Here is a 27048-nt window from a genome sequence, read left to right as displayed (position 1 = left end):
ATGCAAAAATGTGGATGTCCATCTTGGAAATGTGCAATATCAACATTCTATTAATTATGCATTTCATGTCATTAACACCAGAGGTCACAATCTGTGCATCCCACAGAGTTAAGATGCATAGAGTGCATGGTGGTCACATGATCATGAATTTTCGGAGCAACTCTGCAAGATAATCAGCACTTTTGAAGTGACCGGTAGCCTGATAGCTTTGACTTGCCACAACCTACAGGCATTATACATTATACAGTACAGTTACACAACCATATTATAACATAAAAAAGAGCTCTTCTGTAGCTTTCAAACAAGACCATCCCTGGAAATTTGGCATTTTAGCCTACTTTGGAGCTCTATTTCAGCTATGGAGCTAATTTTCTTTCAGTCGATCATTTTCCCAAATTCCCAGCTCAGACACTTTGTTTATTCAATCAACATTTTATGGAGAATTTATACATTTATTTATTGATTTTTAAGATATGCTGAACCTATAGTACTTTTTTTTTTTTTACAATATTAAAACATTGGAACCTTGTTGGATTTTTTTATTTAGTTACTTTTTTACAGAAAAAAAACACAATGTTTATTATACAGATATAAAAAAAAAGCACTATTTTCAGTCATAATTTTTCTTCATTCAAATTTGTTTAAATGTTCTGAAATTTGAATCAAATCTAATCGCGAATGACATGTATTGTTACACCTCTTGTACCTAGCTAACATCTGAGAAGATCTAGCTAATGTGTGAATGTAAGTTCACTATCTTAACTGAATTTCCCCAACGGGTGATCAATAAATGTACATCTTATCTTATCTTATCTTATCTTGTCTTGTCTTGTCTTATCTTATCTTAAGGACAATAAAAATCAGTTTAACTCCAGTAAATGTAATTAAAAAATGAATCTACATCTTAAATTGGTAGGTCACTAACCCACAACAGTATTATTAGCCATCCAGCTAGCTGTAAATATTTAGCCATAAATAAAACTAGCTAGCTAACATTGGAGAACATTTCCATAGCTAGATTGCTACCTCCAAAACAAATCTTGGATAGAGAAAATAATTCTTGGAAAGATCCTATGCCAATGAACTAGCCAGCTAGCTGTAAATATTAATCCCCAAATACTAGCTAGCTAACATTAGAGGAATTTCTAAAAAGCTAATAGCTACTGTTATAAAATTTCGTCAAACAAATTAGCAAGGTGCTGATCCTATGCAGATAATTAGGTCTTAAGAGAACAGTGATTGCTCGTTATGAAGCAGTTATCTGTTACACACCTGAAAGCCTATCAGACCAGGAGGACCCTGCTCGCCTCTTTTTCCTGCTGGACCCTGAAAGCACAAGAACACATATTTAAAATCTGCTAGAAAATTGTACAAATATATAAAAACAACAGATATTTCATGACGGCATGAAATGACACTAACAGGTGGTCCAGCAGGGCCTGCAGGTCCTTCCTCGCCATCTTTTCCATTACGACCCTGTTGATGAAAGCACAGTTTCCATGAGAATGATTTTCACTTAACTTTATATATTTTATACTCTTTCTAATCACTAATGCTGTGATCTATGAGGAAGCTCACTCTTTGTCCTGTTGCTCCAGGGGTTCCGGCTTCTCCTGCTTTTCCTGCATCGCCCTGGGTGTCAAAAACAAAAATAAAATACCTAATTTATCACATGGCTTGAGAAAGGTGGTAACTTTTACTATTATATTATTTTAAAATGATGACTGATTACACTGAAGCCTTTCGGGCCTGGCAGACCCATAGATCCTGGTGGGCCTTTGCCTCCGTTTGATCCAGCAGGTCCAGGACCACCGTCATCTCCCGGTGCTCCCTGTGGAGAACAGTCAAACGAGTTTATAATATAAATAATACACGCTTTCGCATGCATTTATTGTAGATGTAGCTTTTTATTTAAAAAATTATATTAGTGTATAGAGTATTAGAGTAAGTATATGGTTAACATCAGTTAAATATATTTATTGGGGACGTCGCAGAAAATGTTTGTTCAATAATGACCAGAAACTTCAAAGAAAAACGTGTCAAATCTAACAGGTTACAAATGTATTTAATAGCAATGTTAATTAGAAAGTAATTAAAACAACTTTCTTGCATGCAAATGGAGTGTTCGTATATACAGAGTTTAGGGTAACCACCAGGCATCTGGTGTTCTACTTCAACTGTTTTAGTTAAGGTGTAGACACTAGAAAATTTCCCATGCTCATTTTCTTATTAACTGCTATACACAACATCTTTTTCCTAGAATAGAAAGAAAGAAAGTGTATATGTAAACTCCCCCCCCACAAATTCCAACCTAAGCCTTTATTAAAAACGTGTGTCCAAATTGTTAACTGGTAGTCTATGTCTAGCATATGATGGTACAGTAATCCTATCCTATCCTATTAATAATGAGTTTGTTTAACATGTTGCTATTAGTTACCTGAGGTCCAATTTTCCCTTCTGGTCCATCAGGTCCAGCAACACCACTCAGACCCTTAAGATGTATAAAAAAAAATCATGAAGCATAATGGTGACACTCTTTCACATAATAAATATCACACAGGTCTTTCTTTACCCTTGCACCCGGAAGGCCTGGTTCTCCGGGACGGCCAGGATCACCACCAGCACCTTTAACTCCGGACGAGCCTGGAGTGCCACGCTCACCTACAGCACCCTGGTGATGTTGTAGTAGCAATCCATTAACAATCAAAGCAAAAATAGGAATAGAAGTAGGATGATCACAGTTTTAAAAGATGGGAATTTTGCCTGCCTTTTGTCCAGGTAACCCGTCAGCACCCGGAAATCCTCGAAGACCTGGAGCTCCCTAAAACACGAAAACAGATCAATTCAATGCAATGCAATGTCTGCCCTTCTAAATAACAAGCAAATTCACAGATACATCAGACTGCAATCAATTGCCTACTGAAGAACCATCTACTTTCAATGAAAGAGACAATTTGACTGACCAACCAGAGACCCTTCCTGAGTAACTTTTTTAATGGCCTTTCCAACATTAAATGTATCTACTGTATAATGTAATTGAATATAATCATTAGCAAATTGCTGTGGTATAAGCAAAGAATCAACTTCGGGTAAATAATTACATCACCATTTTTCCTCCTGAAAGCTAACAAAGTGTGTATACACAAAAAATATTGTGGATACACAGCAAAAACCGATTGAAACCTTCAAGATCCGGAAGCTTGTGGCCAGAAAGGTGTACAAAAGATACAGAGTTTCTGAGACTACAGCAAATCAGTGAATTATTTCTCTCACTGTCTCTCCAGGAGGACCGGGCGGCCCTACAGATCCCAGGTCTCCTCTGGGGCCCCGTTTCCCTTCCTCTCCCATCGGACCCATCTCTCCTTGAGCTCCAGGTTGCCCCTGTGACACAGACAAGTTTTATCAAAACAGCGGCCAACCCCTTTGTAACTATTTAATCAGCAATTGTAATCGACCATCTATTAATCTGGCGTTATTAACTCACCACTTCTCCTTTAATTCCAGGCTCTCCTTTGAATCCAGGGATGCCTGCTTCACCCTACGACCATAAAAATATGAACATCTGTAGTATCTTATTCCATAGATATTGTAAGTACATTTGAAAAGAAGAAGTGACCTAAATAGTTCCTTTTTTTTTTTTTTTTTTAAATGACCACATCATCATTACGGCCGCTGTAACTATGCAACAATGGTTATTGTTCCATGGCTCAGTTTTATCTGTTTAATTTTCATAGTCCTTTAAAATGTTATTTTTTAAAAAACAATAAGCAATGAACAGTGCTACTAGCCCCAGCCCTGGGGTCTCAGTTTTGTTCTAATCCTGAGCATAAACCTTTGGAACTAGACTGGTGACCACTGCAAAAGGTCCAGTTAATGGTTTATCGTGTTATAAAATACCCCATTTCATTCATTCATAATTTTATGTAGAACTATGTAGAATTTTATGCAGAAAATAAGAACTCTAATTTTATACATAACTAGTTGTCAAAAACGAGTGTGTCATTACCACTTGACCTTTGGCCCCAGCAAGTCCTGTCTTTCCCTGAGGTCCAGGTGGTCCAGGTTGACCAATCAGTCCGACCGGACCTTGCACACCGGGTGTCCCCTACATAAAAAAAGATTGCTCATGACACACTAAACATAACTTGAATCATGAATTACATTCATTGAATTAAACTTAAAGGATGGCATATTTGTTGTAAGAATGGCTGGAACTCACTGATGGCCCTTTATGTCCAGGAGCACCGTCCATGCCTGCTGGACCCTAGATATGAGCACATTTATATCAGTAATATGCATCAAAATGTCCAAATACAGAGTGAAGCTCATAAGGTTAACACATAGCACACCTGTTTGCCCTGAGGTCCAGGTAAGCCCACTCTTCCTGAGTCCCCTCTGGGTCCCTGAGCACCACTGGTGCCTCGAGGGCCCGTGGGTCCTGCTTCACCCTGTGAAGGAACCAAAAATTACACCTAAACACACATGCAATAAACTGCAATGGACTGGTGTTCCATCGAGAGTTTATCCACATAAACATGGATAGACATAGATATTTCAATATCTTGATGTCAGAACTCATTATAGTATTCATTTACTTCATGTAATATTCAGAGATAATTTCAGGGACATAAAATATTTTTTTAGTTGAATGTGTGAATGTGTGTAATGGCATTTATTTAGCTATACCAAAGGAGAGGCTCCTATTTTATATCATATATAAATATACATACATCAATTTTTGCTATGTCATTTGAGTAACATTAATTTAAAAATGAAAATTTTAAAATATTAATTTAAGAAATTGATTAAAAAGTCCTTGCTAATCATATGTCATGATTGAGAACATGAATTATAACCGACATTTAAATGAGTTAGATGATCAAAATAACCAATAACACAACATTACAAATAAAACATGTACAAACCTTCATGCCTGGATTGCCTGGAAAACCTGGAGCTCCTGGGATTCCTATGGTACCCTGTAAGAAATACAATATGACCAACATTACCAAAAACTGATAAATGCTGCAATCTTTTTTTTATACATTATGGGATGAATATGGGTTGATGTGATTTTTAAGATATTAGAACAGAAAGTAATTTACATACCAATGGGCCTGGTTGTCCAGTATTTCCTGCCATTCCACGTTTTCCCTGCAGAAAAAAAAACACTGAACCTTAAAAAATTATAGTACAATAATGTGCTTAGTTTAAAAAATTGCCTTGTAAATTTACAGTACATTGCTGGCAGGCAGTTAGTGTAAATTCATACTGTACTGTATTTTAAATAGAACATAAAACTCCAATGTTACAGTTATATTGTTTTTAAAAAACTCTTATTGCCAAATATACATGTTAAATAAATCTGAAAGACAAAAATCCTAACAAAATATATTAAAATTAGATTAAAATTGTGTTTTCTAAAGGAATCATTTCAGCTTGCATAGGAACAGTTAAGATATCAAACTGCACAATGAACACTAGCTAAAATTTTTAAAAAAATGCAATAAGACAAACAATATAACAAACAATGAGAACAACAGGGACAAAATCAGTGAGTCACAGTCCTGGATAACACTTTTAAAAAAACAAACAAACAAAAAAAAAGTAGTTTTATGGTTTATCTATTTAACATATCATGCTAGCTAGCATACGTTAGCTACCATCACCTAACGTTGAGTAACTTTACTTCAGGTTTAAACTTTTTGCACTTAACCTGCTTCACTAAAGTAATTAAAACTATGCTTTTTAATATACATTTTTAGGAGGGCTTAGGAAATAATGAAAGAAGAAATTCAGCTAATTGTACAGTAAAGTTAATGATACTGTATAGCTATACAGTATAAGGTACTTTGATACAGTATAATCTGCAGTACCATCAATATAAGTATTTTACAGGTATGAGCACAGTATTCAATTGTAGAAATTACAGAAATTATCTCACCGCTGGGCCGCTAGGTCCGATCCGACCTCTTTCGCCAGGCAATCCAGGTGGACCCTAAAAAAAAATCAGTTGCAGTCCATAATGATACATTTTTGAGGAATAAACTTGCTTTGATTCATCCAATATGATAAAAATCGCATTATGGAACATACCTGTGGACCGACAAGCCCCATTGACCCAGGAACACCTGATGCACCCTGAAATCAAAACACAAACATATGTAGAGTATTTAGTAATATATTATTCTGTGCCATGTCGTAGGCTTCACAGTTGTGAAGTGTGTGTCTAACCTTTGAACCGACAACACCTCGCTCTCCCTTCGCTCCGTGTGGACCTGCATATCCCTGAAATGATCAAAATTGTTAACGGAATATCAGTCCTTAAAATGAAGAGAGCATTAAAACCTGGTTTATACAATGTATGTATGCAGTTAAATCTAAATCTGATGGCTGTTTTTTTCACATTGGAGTAAATGTTAAATTTATGTTTAAATATTTAAAACATTTCAGCAATTAGCAATCAAGCTCACCCTGTGACCTTTCATTCCTGGTTGACCTGGTAACCCTGGGAAGCCCCTAGCCCCCTTGATGAAGGGAAATATCATAGTGTTAGGATCAGGTTGAAACATAGATGTATATATAATATATGAAATAAAAGAGATTTTACTGCTGATCCTGGGAATCCATCTTCTCCTTTCTTTCCTGGTTCTCCCGGTTCACCCTGATACCAGAAGAAGAAGTATGGATCATTTTATTACTGTAACATGAGCGTGGATAATTTTATTACTGTAGGTCATTACATGGTAAATAACTATTTTATGAGAATAAGCTCTTTACAGGGTTACAGACAGGGTTACGTAAACAAGCAGATTGGTGTACGTACATCTTGACCAGGTTTTCCTATAGGACCGTCTGGACCCCTTGGTCCATGAGGTCCCTGTAAAAAAGAAAAGAACAGCTCCTTACTACAGCAAAACCTTTCCTGACAACTTCTTCAGTTTGTGTTAAGCAATTTCTGCTGGCCTTCAGCCACAATTTCTTTTCAAGCATGGGTTTAGCTAAATTACACTCTAACTATAAAGCAATCTTTCATAGTTTTTATTTCAGGGATCATTATCCAGTGGACTCAGATTAAACCAAACACTGGAAAACTACTGTAGCAGAGGAGATCAATGTATGAACAAAACTGTCTGGCATCTCGGCTTCTGTAGCAGATTCTCTGTTGCAGCCAATCATGTGGATTTATGTGAATTAGTTAGCTGACGGTAGCGCGTCGGAAAAGAAAATTGTTTTTCACAGCCGTTTATGAATATTTAATTTAATTTAATCATTCTGTTCTTATTGGAGAACCAACATCATGTTATGATTATTTTTTTTAAAAAGACGACGACGAAAACAGAACACTTAAAGATAAATTAGCAAACTATGCATGTAGTACTCATTTATTCTGAATGTATCTCATCGTTTCAAAGTCTGTGGTGCTACACAAAGGTGAAGCTTTTAACATGAACATGAACATTTATAGCCATTATTGTCTTATTGATACTACATTTAAGCTAGCTTAATTTCTTACCATGGGTCCTGGATCACCTGCATCTCCAGGGGTGCCCTGTGCTCCCATAGGGCCCTGTGGGACACAAAAAGCACTGAGATCACATTTACACTGTTGATACAATATAAATATCATCTTCTTGTGAGGCTGCTTGTCCAATGGGTGTTGGACTTACGGGTGGACCTGATGGTCCTGGGTGTCCTCTTGGGCCTGCTTCGCCCTGAATCAGATTAATTAGTGATTTATTAATGAACGATAATTGAAAGCATTTTTGAGAAATAATTAATAAACATGATAGAGTCTAGTGTTACAGTTAGTGTACATTGCACAAACTATATTCAATATATTCAACTATATTCAATATATAAACTGTTCTTACAGGTGGCCCAGAGACAATTGCAGACATTCCCATTTTCGCATCATGGAAGCCTGAAGCCATCTGAGATGCAAACTGACTCTGTAAAACAATGCATCGGAATAGTTACCATTAAAATGGAGAGATTTGATATATATATATATATATATATATATATATATATATATATATATATATATATATATATATATATATATATATCTACAGAGGTTAAATCTGCAAAGGAACATCTTTAAACACTGTATTTAGGACTTGTGCGCCTCATAAAGAGTGAGTATGCAGAAATGTTGAGTTGAGAAAGTCATGCACCATTTCCTGTTTATATAAAAAGTAAACCTGAATAGAAATGTGCATGCTCTCACACATTCTCTCAACATCCACTCCCATCCTGTCTCCTTCCCCAAGTAACTGTAAATACTTCAAAATGGTCCATTTTTTTTGTATATGCATATAAATAGAGCCACAATTCTCAAATCACCCGTGTGTAGAAACAATGGCAGAAGTAATGAGAAAGCTAAAAGAAAAACCTTTTAAGAATGTAATACACCTCTAGAAGAAGAAACATATTTTGTGTGCATGGATTCTTTCACCATGTAATCCATGCAAAGTCTTAGGGTGTGTTCCTGTTTTTAGGTTATTTTTTGTCGAGCTGCTAAACAGAGTAACACGGACAGAACTGTAGTGTTGCAGAAACGCGATGTGTTCTGGAGAATTTGACCAATGAATAATAACACAAAATACACGCTGGATGTGATACACAAAACTTTGTAAAAAAGTTATTTATGTAATTATCTAATCATTTATTTAGGACTGGCTCATGCGCTCTGTGCTTGAGTGATTTCTGGGATTTCTATGAAAACTTAACACCATATATATATATATACACAACCCCAATTCAGAAAAAGCTGTGAGAAAAAGAGGAATGATTTGTGAATGTACTTTGTATTTAAACAAAAAACGTATAAAGACGAGGTATTTGATGTTTTACCTAATGAACTGCATAATTTTTTGAAGACAGACATTTATTTTGAAATTGATGCATGCAACACACTCCAAAAAAGTTGGGACGGGGCAATTTAGGACTAATAGCGATGTGACAAGTTGAAATAAGAAGGTGATATGAAACAAGTGAGGCGATCGTCTAATCATAGTATATATGGAGCCTCCAAAAAAAGGCCTAGTCCTTCAAGAGCAAGGATGGGTCGAGGCTCGCCAATCTGCCAACAGATGCGTCAGCAAATAATCCAACACTTTGAGAATAACATTCCCCAGTCAAATTGGCAGGATTTTGGGCATTTCACCTTCTACAGTGCACAATATAATTAAAAGATTCAAGGAATCCGGTCAAATCTTGGTGCGTAAAGAGCAAGGCCGAAAACCACTTCTGAATGCGCATGATCTCAGATCCCTCAGACGTCACTCTTAAAAACCGTCATGAGTCTTTAATGGATATCCGGACATGGGCTCAGGAATACTTTGGTAAACCTTTGTCAGTCAACACCATTCACCGCTGCATCCACAGATGCAAGTTAAGGCTTTACTATGCAAAGCAAAAGCCACACAGCAGCACTGTCCAGAAGCGCCGCTGACTTATCTGGGCTCGGTCTCATCTGAGATGGACAGTAGCACAGTGGAATCGTGTTTTGTGGTCTGACGAGTAACATTTCAAATTTTTGGACAAAACAGCCATCGTGTTCTCTGGGTCAAAGAGGAAATGGATCATCCAAGCTGTTATCAGCGTCAGGTCCAAAAGCCAGCATCTGTCATGGTATGGGGGTGTGTCTGTACACATGGCATGGGTAACTTGCACATTTGTGAGGGCATCATTAAGGCAGAAAGATATGTACACATTTTGGAGCAACATAGGCTGCCATCCAGATCAGGACAACGCCAAACCACATTCTGCCTGCATTACAAGCGCATGTTTGCATAAGCAGAGAGTGCGGGTGCTAGCATGGCCTGCCTGCAGTCCTGACCTGTCTCTGATTGAGAATGTGTGGCGCATTAGGAAGTGCAAAATAAGGCAACGAAGACCCTGTACAGTTGCGCAGCTGAAGAAATGCATAATGGATGAATGGGGGAAAATTCCGCTTGCTAAACAAACTGGTGTCTTCAGCATCCAAATTAAAACTTAATAAGTGTTATTAAAAGAAAAGGTGATGTTACACAGTGGTAATCAGTTGACTGTCCCAACTTTTTTGGAGTGTGTTGCAGTCATCAGATTTGAAGTTTGAAATGAGTGTATATTTTCAGAAATAAATTAAATTCACAAAGTAAAAGAAAAAGATCAAGTAATGTGTTTTCAATAAACTACAAGGTGAATTGAATTTTCAAATGACTTTTTGTTTGTTTTTTTGCATACTGTCCCAATTTGATCGGACTTTGCATACGCTGCATCACAGGGGAGCGAAACACACTCAAAGCAAAATGCTATCCACCCTCTTCCTCATACTGGAGCTCACAGATGCTTATGATTGGCTAGTGTCACTGTGGGAGAGAGAGAATGCCACCCCCCCCACCCCGAGACCATGGGCATTTTTCTCCCTACGTTCCAGGCCACAAGTAGCTGTGCCATCATTGGGATTCAAACTCATGACCTCCCAAGGAAAGGATGAACACAGGCCATCCCTCAGGAGCCCTATAACCATATTTCTGACTAGTTTAATTAGGTACAGGGTAAAAACCATACAGCAAACAACCCAAAATGATCTTTTGGACCTGATTCGGACTCAGAAAACAGACTACTGTGCCCTTATAAACAAAGCCCTCCCAGTTGATGTACAGCACTCTAATGATGGTCCAAAATTTTATACATACGCTCTAAATAAACCAAACATTTGCTATGGAAAGAAAAGGTAAGTTTGTGGATAATACCTGGAGATTCATATGCTGTTCTGTTTTGCTAATTCCACAACCAGATTTGAACTTCAAAGTCACATTTTTGTCATGTGTAAGCCATCTACAGGTGCAACGCCTTACCAACAGAGAACACAGATTAAATAGCATTAAACACTCACCCCTGGTAATGCAGCTTGCCCTTGAGGACCAGGCTTTCCGGGCATACCTGGCACACCTGGTATCCCATCAAACCCAGGTGGACCTGCCACGCCCTTAAAAAGAGAAAAACTGTCATTATTGTAACAGTTTAAATAAAATATAATATAGTATTTTTTAGACATATCATTCACATTTTCATACATATTTGACTGATTATTATTAGCACATATAAGATCAAAAGAATGTTTTCGAAACATACTTTTCTTCCTTTAAAGCCACGATATCCTGCACGTCCCGCTGGCCCAGGAGCTCCCTATTAAATACAACACAATGCGTAAATATAAGGCAAGGCAATAAAACACTTAGGTAGATTATTGCTGCAAAAAAAGTGCAAAATCCCACCATTGGTCCCGGTCGACCAGGCAGTCCCACAATCTGAAAAACAACATGGAAGCACTTAATAATAGACAGAATACAGTAAATGCTGACTAATAATACACTGAATCCACATATATTCTTGCTAAAGAAGTTATTTTTTTATACTTACATGAGGAATATCTCCTGGTTCTCCTTTTTCACCCTTAAATTTCAAAAGAGTTACATTTTCAGTACAGCTCATGAACTAACCATAAAACTATTTATATTTATCTTGATATATTTATATATTTTAAATAGTATGAGTTACAGTGCATGTACATACCTTGAGTGCCATTATCTCTGAAATGTAAAAGAAAAAAAGGTGTTTAAGTATAGATTAGTAAATATGCTATTTCATATAATGTTTCATTAATAAACTTATTATTACAAACTTGTATTATATATTGTATATATACTTGTAAAGTAAAAGTTATAATTGCATAATGACATATTACAATGATAGAGTAAAGCGTTTTAATGATATAAACAGGTCATAATGGTACAGTGAAAGGTGATCATTATATAATAACAGGTTATAATAGTATATTAACAGGTTATATTGATATAGTACTGATTATAATAGCATAGTAATAGGTTATGGTGCTGTAGTGACAGGTTATTATGGTACAGCAACTGGTTATAATGGTATAGTGATTATATCTGGCATAGTGACTGGTTGTTGTGATACAGTAACAGGCAATAATGACTTAGTAAGTTATAATGGTGTAGTAATGATTATAATGCTATACTAATAGGATATAATAGTACAGGTTTTAATGCTATAGTAATGAGTTTATAATGCTACAGTAATAGGTTATAATGGTACAGTGATAGGTTGCAATGCTGTAGTTATGATGGTATATTAAAAGCTTAAAGGTATAGTAATAGATTATATTGGTATATTAACAGGATATAATGATAAAGTCATAGATTATAATGGTACAGGAATAAGTCATAATGGTTATAGTAACGGGTCATAAATGTGTAGTGACAGGGTAAAGGTATAATATAATGTGGTGGCTGTGACTCAGGTGGTAGAGTCGGTTGTCCACTAATCACAGGGTTGGTGGTTCTGGCCCACATGTCACATGCCCAAGTGTCCTTGGGCAAGACACTGAACCCCAAGTTACACCTGAAGATAGGCTAGCACCTTGAATGGAGAGAGAGTGTGTGTGTGTGTGTGTGTGTGTGTGTGTGTGTGTGTGTGTGTGTGTGTGTGTGTGTGTGTGTGTCCATGAATGGGAAACAGTGTAAAGCGCTTTGAATAACCACTAAGGTTAAAAGGCATTATATAAGTGCAGACCATTTACCATATAATAATAGGCAATTAATAGGCAGTTATAGTACTGGATATAATAGTACAGTAAGTGGTCATAATAGCATAATAACATGGTAATAGTTTATAATGGTATATGTACCACTTACAATGCTATATTGAAAGTTCATAATGGTAGAGTAACAAATTATAATTGTATAGTAATAGATTATAAGGGTTATAGTACTGGTAGTAATACTATAGAAATGATACTAAAGAATCGATTAAGATAGCATAAGTCATAATAGTGCTGTGATAAGTTACGATGGTACAGTAATAGGTTCTAATGGTATATATAATAGATTAGGAAAGCATAGCAAAATTATTATGATGGTCTAATAATAGGATATGATGGAATAAGAACAAGTTTTTATAGTACAGTAATAGGTTACAATGGTAAAGAATGTACAGGAATCGGTTATGGTGTGGGTTCAGGGTATACACTACAGCTCCAAAAATGGGAATCACTTGCAGCAAAATTCCCCAGTGTTAAATTAACTAAGTCCTGACTTAACCCTGACAAATTATTAGTATTTAGTTATAGAAAAAAAGTATCTAATTTAGAGGATCTTGCCTTATAAGCAGTTAAACAAGGAAGATGTCTTAATCTACATTTGGTGAATAAAAAAGTTTTGTTTTTTTTGTTTTTTTAAATATACAATATGTAAAATGTAATTGTATAGCTATGTTAAATACAACAAGTACATTTATTTATTTAAATGCGTTGTTTTGTTATTAAAATGTTGACTGTGTCCCAATCAGGGTTACAGACTCTATTTGGTGATAGTCAATTTTATTTGATGAGCTTGAACACCCTTATCTGTGTGGTATAGATTGAATTTTTGTATACATCATATGTTGTTTTACTATAAAATTACCTGATTTAAACTCTGATCTAATTCATGTCTAATCTGATGTTTGACCATGACAAATCTTTGGGCTCCCTTATTGTGAAGTCTTGCTGAATTCAATTAATTTTTTATTTTTCTTTTATTTTTTTTATTTTTTTTGAGTAAAGAGTTGCACATTATTTTATTTCATCACTGGTCGAAGGGCATTTTTGGAGCATTCTGAATGATCATTGGTGGGGGAACCATCAGACCAGTCTGGCAACTCTACTACAGTCTTATGTGGTAGACTGAAAATCTTCTACACATGTCCCAATTTACAGATACGATATTTGATCTTAAAGGCAACGGTATACTATACATCAATAGCTGTCCATGATTAAAAATGCTCATGAATGAAATGAATAAAGGACTTTCATCTTGACACCAGTGTCATATCCACTCATATCCTCACAGTGGACTGTGTTTATATGCCCTCTAGAGGACACCATGAGTACTGCTCACCGATCCGTCCACGAGCGCTGGCGAATCTCTCACACACGGGGCAGCACTCTCCCTCCGGGACGGAGAAATGCTCACACCCTTTGAGCTCCTCACAACGGATGTCCTCGCAGACGATGTTGCCTTCGTCACACACACACAGCCGGCATGGCTCGGGTTTCCAAATGGCGTTGGGCTCGTGAGTCACTTCTCCCTCCTTACAGCCGGGCTGGTTCTCTGGTAAAGCTGAGGGAAGAGAGGTAGTGCAATGAGATGTAGGATAAAAAAAAAAAAAAAAAAACAGTGCTTGCTCAAAGGGTTTCTTCCAACTTTTAACTTTAAGGAAGCATTCTTCATTGTCCTATATTTGGAACCTGAACCATAGCATGTTTTAGGATTAAGATTGAGTCAGCTGTAAGACCTTCCTTAGGTGTGAACATCTTTCTGTAGGCTACTTTCTGTAATTTACACTTAAAACTGAAATTCAGCGTATTCAGTAGCTATAACAGGTAATTACTCCCAAATCACATATTTAGTTACAGAGCTTTAAATAACTTTAACTGTACCTACGTTTAGAAAATAACACAAATTATAGATAAAAATGTGATTTCATTACCTATTATCTTATCCATGTTGTAAGATTCAATTAACAAATATTCAGCCGAATTAAATGATTTTAAATGAAATGTTATAATTATTTTAAGAATCAACACAAAAATCAAATAAAACATAAATCACACATATACATATATACACATATATAAACATGAAACCCTGAGCTAAAGTGCAACCTCTAATTAACATATAGAATTATATAAACTATTTCATTTTATATTTTAGATTATTTTATATGCATATATGTACAGTGGTATGCTATTATCATATATAACCAGATCTACATTCTTTTTTTTAATCGTTTATTTCTCAACTCTTTAGTTACTCTTTAGTTTGATTAGTTAATTAACAATTCATTATTAATTATCTTTGAATGCAATGTCAGCCCCTAACCACAAGGGGGTAGACCTGAGTCAAGGATTCTGACTTTTCTGGCTATTTTTACAGCTTCACCTCGACTTAGTACTTAGTGGTTACATTCAGGATTGCCGATTATGGTACAAAAATGTGCTCTATAATTTGGGATATGATAAAATATCCTCTTTCTGTTTCTTCTGAGGTGGCTTTCATATATTTTCATATATTACACATTGCCAGTATGGAATTACTACAGAACTCAAGTAGAGCTTATTGCAGGAATATCTGAATGGTAATAACATTTACATCCCCTGCAACACTTCATTTAAATATAATTTTTTTATATATATATTCTTTCTTAAGTCTACCTGTCTGTGTAGAAGTAATCCAGGTCGTTTGATCTTTACGGCCCTCATCCTCCTGGAATTAAAATGCTGCCCGAATCATCTACCCCACCCTGTGATTAAGTTCTGCAGCTGCTGAGGCAGCCACACTGGTACTGTGAGCGAGGCGGAGAACCACATCAAGGTTTCATCCTGATCAAAAAAACGGTAAAAACAAGGCTCTCGTCCGAGACCAGGAGGCCAGCTGGTGTACAATCAGGACAAAGGTGGACTGTCTTCTTTCAGTGAAGCTTCGTTAGAGAATATTAATTTGGATTCTCATGAATTCACACATTTTTGGCTTGTGTGTGTGTGTGTGGATAAAAGAAATACTCTGGACTTTTCTAACTTAATATCCATCATCTGTAGCATATGTATTATTACCACAGATAAGAACGTCAACATGATTTTTACTTGATATTCAGTTACAAGGGAGCAGATGTTGGGGCAGTCACTACATCAAAGGAAGCGGTAAATTAGGTTCTAATGGACAAATGTTTATTATTAACTTATAGGACTTGTTATTATTCACGTAGTATTAATTAACGTGATCTAATAATGTATTTCGGGCTAGTTAACTAGTTCATTAAGTGCATTAATCGGTCCCGTCAGGATTTTGCGATTTTGCGAAACTTAAAATCAAGCAAACTATGCAATATTCGGAAGAGCTTGTGATTTTTAAAAAATTACCGCAGATTTTCTGCAGATTTGGGCCAAGACGCCTCATGTGCTATCATCCAAAGTGCATTCAGCCAAAGTCGTCTTTCATTCACGTGCATCGAACATGAGTACAGCTAAAAGGCCTCATTTACCAACAAACATCACTGCATGCCAGACAATTTCTTGAAATTGCAATTTCCGCAAATCAAGTAGTTTTCCGCAAAAAAGCACAAAGTTTCATCATAAATTTTGAAGAAAAAAAAGCCGCAGCAAAATCAAGCATTTTTGGCCGCAACAATCACAGAAAAACTCTGTATGCACTGATTAATAAAGACTAAAGGAAACGAACGAATATATAATCATGTAGCACGTCGTGTTTGCTCCTTGGTTAAGCAAAGTTTCAGCTATGAGATGTGGTGTTCTGTCCTCAAATCGCACATACAGTAATATACATTATTCAGTTCTGAATAGTATGCTTATTTTCTCCTGATTTGATCAACTGCGAGGTAACTGTGTGTCATAAGCAAGAGAGTTTTGTCAGCGTCCAAGTAGTAAATTTTGCTCTACTGTCAACCATGAGTCTTGGCAGTTGTGTGTAGTGCAGCAAATGCATGGAATAGGGTTTTTTCTGTCTTTTTCTGTTGGTGAAGCTACTTGTCTGCAGGGAAACTACGAATTAAAAATGCAGAGCGAAAGACCTGCTTGTCCCAGACACTATGGATTTGTTCACCCATGCTCTAAATCTCAGATCTTAAATAAATTCCTATTGCTACAGATGAGGTATTATACGAAGAAAAATGCCGGAGTACGCGTTTAATAATGATAATTGTGTTTCTAGGTTTTCTGTGCTGCACAGTTTAAGATAGTCTGTTAGTAAATAAGGTAAAAACGGCTAAAACAGGGGCTGAAAATGACACAAGAGGAAGCTGCTGTATACCACCCTATCAAGGACGAGTCTCAAAAAAAGCACCTGTACCGTTTCAAAATGCCACGCTCCAATCAGACCTCTATCTTCACCCTCTCAGCCTTTTGCCAAGCATCGATTCGTTATTTTTCACTGCATGTCATGCAATATTTTCCATACATCTGTTTATAGGCTAACTATTTCAACCGACACCTTTGGCCTCCGTGTTTGTTTTTCTTCCCCCTCCTTCTTGCGAACCTGACCTGGTCAGAAGGTAGAAACGTGCTTGAAGTCACTAGGTGGACTTGTTTCAATTTTGTAAGCTCTGCTGTGACCAAAACATGCATACACAGCACTTTTTAAAAGCTCACTATAGGATTACAAGTAAAACGCGAGCTGTGTGAAAGCTGCCTTACTTTACTAACAGAATTTCCAGATATGGAGAATGAGTGCTTTTAAGTACCTTACATTTCCACAACCCTTTCATTACAGCATGCTGATCCAGGCTTAGATGTCATATGTTGTTGTTTTTTTGTTTTGTTTTGTTTTTTTTTTTTTAAAAATCTGATTAAAGTATTGGTGTGTAAAACCAATTATACATGAAATAAATAATGAAAGCCCAAGTAATACCAGGTATTATCTCAGGGTAATCAGTGGCTCTCGGATACTGAAGCCTGGGGAAACTGTAAAATAATGTGCCTTTGGAACGTGTGTTCATGGATAGCATTCATAGCACTCTCACCACAAAACATCCTCACATGTATAATTCATGGTTTCTTTAAAAAAAACACACACACACACACACACACACACACACACACACAACTATGTAATCTTCTTAAACTATGTAATCTAGGTTAGTCTGTGATTTTATGGCTCATTGCCAGACAGATATAACTCTCAGCCTGGCGCTGAGGCGAGCTCAGAGAGACGACAGATCAGAGAGAAAATAAGCAATGCTGGTCTCATCTGAGACTCAAGAGAGCATTTCACTTTCATCAAACGCTCGCGTGCATCGTAAACGTGGTCTTTGTTCTGGTGTTGAATTCCAACTATTAAAATCTGATTGAAAATAGTGAGGTTTATTTTGAGAGATTATTTTTTTTATCATCTGAATTTATGACTGTGGTCGTGATGTTTTAGATTTACAGGTGAACTGTACGAGGTTTTAGTGCTGCTTATATTAACGTCACATTGGCGCAGACCTCCCACGGAAAAAATTCAGAGCTACCAGAGGCGAACACCACATTCCTACATCTTCAGTCGGTGGCCAGTTATGAACTCATGGCACCTGCTAAGATAGTACTCAGCCTGAAATATCGTATATGAAGCTGCATTTTTCCGATGCTTAGAAACAAGCAAACTGCAAAGTACCAATTTAAGTGGGAGAGCACAGACGTTATTTTGGGGAAAACCACAAAGCCCTCTATTATACGTTTAGCTTAACTTCTGCCTGCTGGCAAGTTTTATTTCTGCCTGAAAGAAAAGACACACCCTCAGTCTGCATGCAGCGTTTAACATAATTAGCCTCAAGATTCTGAAGTAGGCTATGCATGATACCCTATAAAATTCAGACGGAATATAAGCTTTGTTTTATTATATTTAGATCTAATTAATCACCTTGTTTCCTTTACACAACCTTGTCAGTTTGATTGTTAGTGTATTAAAGCACATGATTAACAGTTTCCTGCCTGCCATAAAACCTTTCAAGTGTGACGGTCAAGGTTTTTTTTTAAACCAGGTGGAAATAGTGAAGAAAATTCACACATGATCTGAGCTAAATGGATTGCTTTAATGTCACATCAACACAACAACCAGGTACAATAAATAATAAACAGAGGAATAATATGATAAGTCAGGACTAAAACACTTGGGAGCATGCTGTTACAGGAAAATAATCAAGCAAATTTCCTGTTGCACCCCGAAGTTGATTATTTTCCTTAAACAGCAGGTCCCGAAGAGTTTTATTCCACTAATTCCACAGCAATTGGCTGAAGACTACATCTAGCTTTTCATGTTACCAAGTGTAAAATTGTGTGTCCTGAAAACTTTTCCATGCCTGAAAATTTACTGACTGTTGCAATGACACTGGAGACCCCTTCCAAAAATTAATTAAACAAACAGAAAACTTCACTATATCAACAATTACACGTGGTTTGGATCTTCTGCTATACAAGTCCATATGTATGTCATTTCATTGTACAGAAACAATAATGATAATGATATAAATTTCAGCTATGTGAGTTGAATATGCTATTACAATGAGCCATGTTTATCTCTTTCTGAATATGACCATTCACATATTTACATCTTTTATGAGGGTGATATTTACATCTGGTGGCACAATCTTATTAAATAGACTCTTTACAATTATAAAGTTGCACCAAATATGGCAGTTGTATTGAAAACTGGTGTCTTTCTCAGGTGCATGCTTGAAGTAAATGGATCTTGAAGTAAATGGGTCTTTTAGAAGAAAAAACAACAACCCAACTATAAAAATGTCAGTCATTTGTAACTGGTGTGAAGGTATGTTAAGTTCATTTAATACAGGGCTAATGCAGTTTAATAATACACATATATTACATAAAAAAAGTTCACTTAAATAAAAAAAGCTAGTTAGGAAATGGGTTAATATGACATTACACATATGTTCCTTTAAGCTCGGATTCACACAGCACACTATATGATAGGGTGTGCCACACTTCTCCATTCCGGGAGAGAGCGTTAACCAAAATTGGCAGCTTCTGAAAGCCTGGCATCAGTAAACACAGGCCTGTTAGAAACCTCTCATTCTCCTGAGCCTCAATCTCAAATAAGCATCAACTCAGAAGACACCAAAACCACGATCGTCTGGGCCCAATTCAGAAAACGTTTGACAGTTACGAAAAAAGTGTTTCTGCAAATAAACATTTGTCTTAGCAAAACCCAAGGCCCAGGATCGTCCATCAGGCAGCTCCGCTTCATAAAACACTTCAGAATAGTTTGTGAAAATAAATGAATTCCTGTTCCTGACTTTATTCAGACTTGGTGTGGTCAGCGTTTCTCATGTCGTAGCGGAAATAATGATGGATCTAATATGAATAGCACCTTCTTGATGCCCAAAAGATGCTCCACTTGTGATATAATCACAGTTTCACAACTTATCCAATAAGCCTCATCACTTCCTCATGATGAAGCATCTTTATAATTGTAAGGCGTGTCCACTTGTCTCAATCTTGAGTACATTTTCCCGGAAAATGTCACACCTCTGTTGTATTTGAAGTGTGTGCACATGAGGTAAATCCAACCAAAATATTAGCCTGGAAACCACAGGCTTACTCAGAACTGCCCCATTTTTTAAAAAACGCAGAAAAAACAGAAAAATATGCTAAAGAGCCAAATGTAAAAAAAAAAAAAAAAAAAAGCTGTTTACAGCTAAGACATGTTTGTTGAAATTTTCCATACTTGCTCACAGTTTGGTTTCCTCAGAAACCCTGACCATGGGTGGGTAAATACTAACACATTCAGGCACATTTCTGAGAGATGATGAAATGTGTAAACAACTATGTTGTTTGTACGGGCTGTACATGAAGAAATATAGTGATATAAACCTCATATAGAGTTTATGTATAATTTTAGTAGAGGATAATTATAATAATAATAATAAATAACATGGGTTTATTTATTTATAGAGGAATTTAAACAAACAAATAAATGAACTAATACTACTACAACCACTACTGTATAATAATAATAATAATAATAGTGATAATAATAATAATAATAATAATAATAATAATAATAATACTCGGACTGTGCAATATGACAAAAATATCATATCCAGATAATTGAGAACATTTCTACAATACACAATGCGTATCGTGATATATAATTTAGCTAACAAACTGTCCACAAAACGTGTAAAAAAAAATTTTTCATTGACTTCGATGATACTTTTCTTTAATGCCTACAAAGTTGAAGATTACGTGTTTTGTTTTATAATTAGGTCAAATCAATGGCATCCATTCAGTACTATTTAATCTGCAATTATTAAAAACATAAAATACACATCACCATACCAACGATATCTCAGAAAAAGAGTATTGCATAATCATTTATTATAATATTGATATTATATCAATATATCACCCAGCCCTAAATAATAATAATAATAATAATAATAATAATAATAATAATAATAACAATAATAATAATAATAATGTATTCCATAGATTTGGTGGGTCTGTGTAAAGAGAATTTTCTAAAAAATAAACTTTTTTTTTTAGATTTTTTCTTTTAATTAAAAAAGAAAAGAAAAAAAAAGCGTGATCAAGTTCAGATAACTAATTTAACAGAATAACATTTGAATTAATCTAATAAAATGTCATTATTATGCATCAAATAGCACATATTTGATCTATTTAATTAATTTTCTTGCATATCATTCATAAAATCCGCCATTTTATTTCCACTCACCTTTCTTGCACGTCACAGACAGCACCTGCGTCAAGAAGAGCGCGAGCCACACGCACGTCCTGAGGGCGCGTGCCGTGGCCATTCTTCTCGCTCCCCCCTCCACACGACACCCGCAGGAAACTTCTACACTGCGCTCCACTCCAGCTGAGGGGGATTTAATCCTCCTTTCGGGCTTCGCTGGACTTTTGGGATGCCCCGCTGTTCTCCGGGAGCCCTTCCGTTCCTTTCCGTTCAGGCGCTGCTCAGCACTGCGAAACGCCAGCACGTGCATGCACTCGCGTGAAGAGAGAGAAGGAGCGAGAGGGCGCGCGCACCTCCTCCCTCCCACTCGCTCAGCCTCTCATCAAGCTAAAGCTAAAATAGCAGCAGTTTAACGGCGGCTAAGAAAATAAAGCTAGTCGACAAAACTTGAAAATTTACAAAACTTGCACAAGCAACAGCGTCAAAGTTACAAAGTTAACACTGTATAAGTTCATTTTCAAATGTTTAAAAATACAGTCGTTCAGAATTATTGGCACCCTTGAAAGCAACAGTCACAATATAGAATAAACATTACACCAAATGATTTAAAACAATTTTATATAATAGTATTTTCTCTTAAAAACGTCTGACAAAATCATTCATTCATTCATTCGTTCATTTTCAGTAACCACTTTATCCTGGTCAGGGTCGCAGCAGATCCAGTGCATATCCTGGGAATGATCTGGGAATACACCCTAGAAAGGACACGAGTACATCACACACATTCACACACTCAGTCACACCTAGGGGCTATTTTGAGTCACCCAGCCACCTGCTGCATGCTTTTGGGAGGTCGGAGGAAGCAGGAGAGTCCAAATTTCAGACGATGAATGAGTACTTGAAAAAACACTATAGCAGATCCAATAAATGCAAGTACTCAAGGAATAGTATGTAACTGGACTGTTTTGTTAAAATTTTTTAAATACACCTCTTGTTAGAGTAAAACTGGGCTGCCTCTGCCAGGAGGTTATACTTGGCTTCATATAAAACTTTCGCAAATACTAATGACTCCAAACACAACAAATGAACACAGAAATTTGTTTTTTTTGGGTTTTTTTTTTTTTTTTTTGGGGGGGGGGGGGGGGGGGGGGGTGAATGGTTTGTACCATTTTAGTCTCCTGATTTAAACTGTGTTGAAAGCCTGTGGTCTGAATTACAGCCCACAAAAACAAACCTAACAATACAAAGTAACTTGAAATGTTGCTGTATGGAAGAGTCATCTAAGATTCTCTACAAGTGTCTCCAACTTTCTCAGACATTACATACATGTTGTAATTCTTTCAGGGGGTGGCAGTCGTTTTGAGACCCGGTCTTTGAAACTATGTCTGCATTTTTTTTTTTTTAAATGTTATTTATATGTATAAACTCATACAACATCCTTTTGTGTTTAGGGTCAATAAATTATATATCATATTATATTGTTCTGATTTGGATAACACAAAGTTAGAACTATCTTTTAAGCTGTTTAGTAACCTGACACATATTTCCTAGAGATTTTTTTATGGAGTTACTGTTGTATGCTGTTTTTGTGTATTCCTTGGTTGCCTTAATGCCTTTGAGATGCCAAAAACAGCTGTATGTGAGGTGATAAAGGATGTAGATATATCACCCGGCTTCCGGAGCTCAGGCCACAGACGGACTGAGGGAGGGTACATGAGTGGAAGAGGAGAAAAGCAGCTGTGATGTCCAGGATATTCAGGGGCTTGGTGGGTTTGGGACTCACATCAGAGGAATCCCTGTTCAAATCATCCATGAGTCGTTACACTGTTTTCTTACTAACTCACTGCAGGGTCTCTAACTACCACTGCATCTTTTACTATTTTAGCTCAGCTTGCGTTCAGGCATGCTACAACATCCTGGTTCTACACACACACAAAAAAAAAAAACCAGGTTCCAAAATCAGTGAAATCATATTTACAGTTTGTTCGGTTTCACATATGTTTTCTGAATTTTGTCTATATATTTCGCTTGTTATCTGGTTGCAGGACATTTAGTTATTAAAATTGTCGAATTATTTTATACAAGAAACTCTATAATAGTCATACATTTTCCTTTTTTCCACCTGGAAAGCCATGGGGGGTACAAACTTTTGCACTGCATAAACCATGTTTGGTGTCAACCTGCAAAACATCATTGGAAAATCTTAAAGCCTAACATATTTTTCTTCTACTTTGTAATGACATGAACAGAAATTGAGGTCATGTTTACAGACTGTGTTAAATTCCTTTATACCAGAGGTTTGGAATTCTAGAATCTAATTGGTCAGACGTTGTTGATTAATTTTCTATAACAGCAGCTCTGACAATAGTTCCAGCTGCAAGACAAATCACAAATTTATATTCATGTGCTCATTGTATTATATTATCATGTGTCACGATTCCAAGGTGGAGACAGATGCAAGTGCAGAATTTCTTTAATTAATAGCACAACCAAACACAAAACAAGAACTATGAATCAGCAGCAAAACACTAAGGCTAAGAATAAACATAAACCAAAGATCATAAACACAGCAACAGGGACAATAGCAAAGAAAGACAAACGTAAGAGAAAGAATGCAGTGCAAACTGTGGCTATATACACTAGTGCTAGTTAACAGGGAAGTCATTCAGGTGCAGGTGGACATGTGACTGTGATGCAGTGGCCGCTGGGAACTGTAGTTCAGAGTTCCTTCTCTGATTACATGGCATCATGTCTATAGTTACAGTTACACACAATATTTAATAATGTGTGTAATTATTGACATGGTGAAGTTTTCTGTGAGGAAATGTTTATTAAACATTTATGGAAGGAGTCTCCAGTGTCAGCGCTTTGTATCATTCAGGGGTAAAGCTGAAACTCTAAGTTTTCTGACATCTTAAGGACAGAGAAGTTTATGTTTTGCGGTTCCTCAGTAACATGACAAGCTGTGTTATTTTTCTTATTAACTTAAAACAAGCATTATTAAACCAAGATTAGTTCTCTCATTTTTAAGTGCATAGGTTACACATTTGAATGAATTTTTACTCCCAGCCCTCCCCTATTCCTGCCCATGTTCAAGAAGCTCCACCCCCAGGATCTACAGTGGCCAATACAGTCAAGTGTCTATAAACTGACTGACAAGAGGCCCATCCAAACACAAACAAGCATTCCTGAGTGAAGGCAGTTTTCCAAATAGGTTTTCTCAGCCACTTAACACACTTCTGCTAAGGCCATGGCCTAAACCATTATTTTTTAAAATCACATTCTACAGTTCTACATATCTTTCAGGTTATTTGAATAAGTAAGAAATTTAAAACAAAAATTGCCTATTGCATCTTTAAAGAATGAGAGAAAATAGAGAGTGTGGTGGTGAGAGAACTATTTACAGCTGCTATAACACAAGCAAGAACAGGAAATAACTTGTTCCATGGACATTCCATAATATTAAACGTAACTATAAACGGATAAAAGTACAACATATCACCCCGATGTTGATCATTTTCCTATAACAGCACTTCCCCAAATGCTTTATTGCTCACAAATGTGTTTGTTAGCCAGCGTGTGATTCACAAAATAAATTCAGGCACACCTAAAGATTTATTTTTGGCGCTCCTTCCTAGGTAATCAACGGTGATGGCCCAGTGACCGCATTTGATGATCCATGTGGAGGATTATAAACACAGCTCACTCCATGTCATTCTTCAGCTCAGTGGACTTTTCAAAGAAAACATTCAGCTGAGCTCAAATGGTTTGACCTATAGTTATTTTCAGCATAGTTTCCGCACACCACTTTTTAAAAAGTAGGCTATCAGGCATTATTAGAACTTGTGGCTATTTTGGTTGGACTTGATCTCTTCCAAAAGGCAAAATCTTATAGTCTATCTCTTTACGATCTTGCTTTCTAAATAGCTCCTGTGCAACGTTGGACATGAACAGCCCGAACCTTCCATCCCACAATTCCCTCTTTTCCTCTCAGTTGTTGAGAGTACTAAATTAGGTAATTTGTTCCGGGTTAGCTACCTGGCAGAGTACACACACCTATTTACTGTTGTTATCGTCATTGCCGCCCAACTAACACTCTGACTTCAGGGATGTTCCAGACGTAGACCACAATGAAGCAGTGTAAACTCTGCTTGTTTTCCGTACAGACACCGCTTTGTGAGAGCGCTCTTTCAGACACACACACACACACACACACACACACACACACACACACACACACACACACACACACACATGTATTGCAAAATGTTCCTCAAACAGGATTTGACTTTACTTTTCTCCACCCAATAGTGAAATTACAGGGAGAGCCACATGAGGTCATGTGTGAGCCACTTATTCCATAAATAGGGGATCTTTGCTCTTTAAAGAATGGAGTTTTGTTGTAAAAGGCCAGCACTCAGCGGTGGGTATACGGCATAGTCATTCATCTACATTTACAAGATCTATAATTACTCTCTAGTGTTATCCTATGTAAAATAATTTACAGTGTATGCTATGTATTTTTTTTTCCATGTATAAATCTGTTAGGAAGGTAAAGTCTCAGTTCTGAACTCTGAACTTATAGTTCTGTAAGTACATTTTGTGACAGCAGGATATTACGCATTACCTTAGTGTCCATACGCATTAGTTTAACCGGCCGGAGATCTTATATCTAACATTTTGCTTAAGCAAAATCAGAAGAGCAGATGTTACAGATGATATTCCCACAGGAAAAGAGGTCTGTTTTATCATTATAATTTCTCTTTAGACATATAATCTTCTACATGCTGAGATAAATATACTACATACTATTATATAAGGGATCAAATGTACTGTTTTAGGAAAATAATCAACAATGGGATTCAGTCATTTGAGTTTTTCCCGAAATTAAACTGATGTTGCTTCTTCTTAGTTTTCACAGTTGGACTGTTTGTTACATGCAACATAGATGTTCCAACATATAAATGTAATAATCTCTTTGAATTAAGTGTCATGTCAGAGCAAATCAGCTCAGTTTCCAAGACTGCACCTCAGACTACAAACATGGCACAAACTACAACTCCCAAACCAACACACACAGACATGTTCACCTTAATCAGACACACCTGTTACCAATCACACACACACACACACACACACACCCTTTAAAAATGACTGCTCATTCATACAGACTTTGTGAAATATATGCTCAGTTACTATTGTCTCTGTCTATACCAAGCCGTACTTTGCTGTTGATTGTGATTTGGTTTTGATTCTGTTTTTTCCTCGATTCTGATTATCTGTGTTACCTGCTCTGTGTGTACGATCGCCTGACTTTTGCATGTCTTCTTTTTTATCTTTGCCCTCCACTTTGAAGTATTGAATGCTCATTAAAGCTGCCATACCTACGTTTACTTCTTTCTTAGTCTCCATTATATGACAGAATACTTTGCCTAAGCATGGATGCAGCAGGTTCTCCAGACTGGCAGCGAGCTGTCAGTGCCCATGAGCAGTTTATGGGAGAACATCACCAACAGCTTGTTGAGCTAACCGCTCAAGTCAACCGACTTTCTCAAGCCGCTCCGGTTGTCACGCAGTCCTGCGCCCCTTTCCCTCCGATGCAGATGCTGAAGAAATATGAAGGTGACACCACGTGGTACAAGGACTTTCTCTTTCAGTGTTCTCGTATTTTGCCAGCTATGAAGGGATGTCTGAGACATGGAAGATAACCCACTTCATGGAGTTGTTGACTTTCAATGCTCTGACTTGGGCGACGGTGGTATGGGAACAAGGCGGAGAGCTCATC

General features: G+C 36.7%; 1 protein-coding gene across 1 annotated transcript in view; it reads right to left on the bottom strand.

Annotated features, from left to right (window-relative positions):
• The window catches only part of col5a2b (collagen, type V, alpha 2b), a 31848-nt gene extending 10195 nt beyond the window's left edge, over window positions 1-21653 (bottom strand). Inside the window, exons 1-30 of the mRNA XM_017482386.3 lie at window positions 21303-21653; window positions 13953-14174; window positions 11569-11585; window positions 11416-11448; window positions 11271-11303; window positions 11128-11181; window positions 10889-10981; window positions 7875-7952; window positions 7671-7715; window positions 7517-7570; window positions 6827-6880; window positions 6611-6664; window positions 6474-6527; window positions 6235-6288; window positions 6097-6141; window positions 5945-5998; window positions 5110-5154; window positions 4926-4979; window positions 4350-4448; window positions 4220-4264; window positions 4007-4105; window positions 3485-3538; window positions 3274-3381; window positions 2768-2821; window positions 2573-2671; window positions 2438-2491; window positions 1733-1831; window positions 1579-1632; window positions 1423-1476; window positions 1273-1326 (exon numbers count right to left, since the gene is read on the bottom strand). Coding sequence (XP_017337875.1) covers window positions 1273-1326; window positions 1423-1476; window positions 1579-1632; window positions 1733-1831; window positions 2438-2491; window positions 2573-2671; window positions 2768-2821; window positions 3274-3381; window positions 3485-3538; window positions 4007-4105; window positions 4220-4264; window positions 4350-4448; window positions 4926-4979; window positions 5110-5154; window positions 5945-5998; window positions 6097-6141; window positions 6235-6288; window positions 6474-6527; window positions 6611-6664; window positions 6827-6880; window positions 7517-7570; window positions 7671-7715; window positions 7875-7952; window positions 10889-10981; window positions 11128-11181; window positions 11271-11303; window positions 11416-11448; window positions 11569-11585; window positions 13953-14174; window positions 21303-21573 — 2187 coding nt within the window. The 5' untranslated portion in view covers window positions 21574-21653. The remainder of the gene's footprint in view (window positions 1-1272; window positions 1327-1422; window positions 1477-1578; window positions 1633-1732; window positions 1832-2437; window positions 2492-2572; window positions 2672-2767; window positions 2822-3273; window positions 3382-3484; window positions 3539-4006; window positions 4106-4219; window positions 4265-4349; window positions 4449-4925; window positions 4980-5109; window positions 5155-5944; window positions 5999-6096; window positions 6142-6234; window positions 6289-6473; window positions 6528-6610; window positions 6665-6826; window positions 6881-7516; window positions 7571-7670; window positions 7716-7874; window positions 7953-10888; window positions 10982-11127; window positions 11182-11270; window positions 11304-11415; window positions 11449-11568; window positions 11586-13952; window positions 14175-21302) is intronic.
• Window positions 21654-27048: the final 5395 nt, after the last annotated feature.

This window comes from Ictalurus punctatus, chromosome 12, assembly GCF_001660625.3.
Source record: "Ictalurus punctatus breed USDA103 chromosome 12, Coco_2.0, whole genome shotgun sequence".
NCBI classification, from domain to species: Eukaryota; Metazoa; Chordata; class Actinopteri; order Siluriformes; family Ictaluridae; genus Ictalurus; species Ictalurus punctatus.
This window is presented reverse-complemented; position numbering and strand designations above follow the sequence as displayed.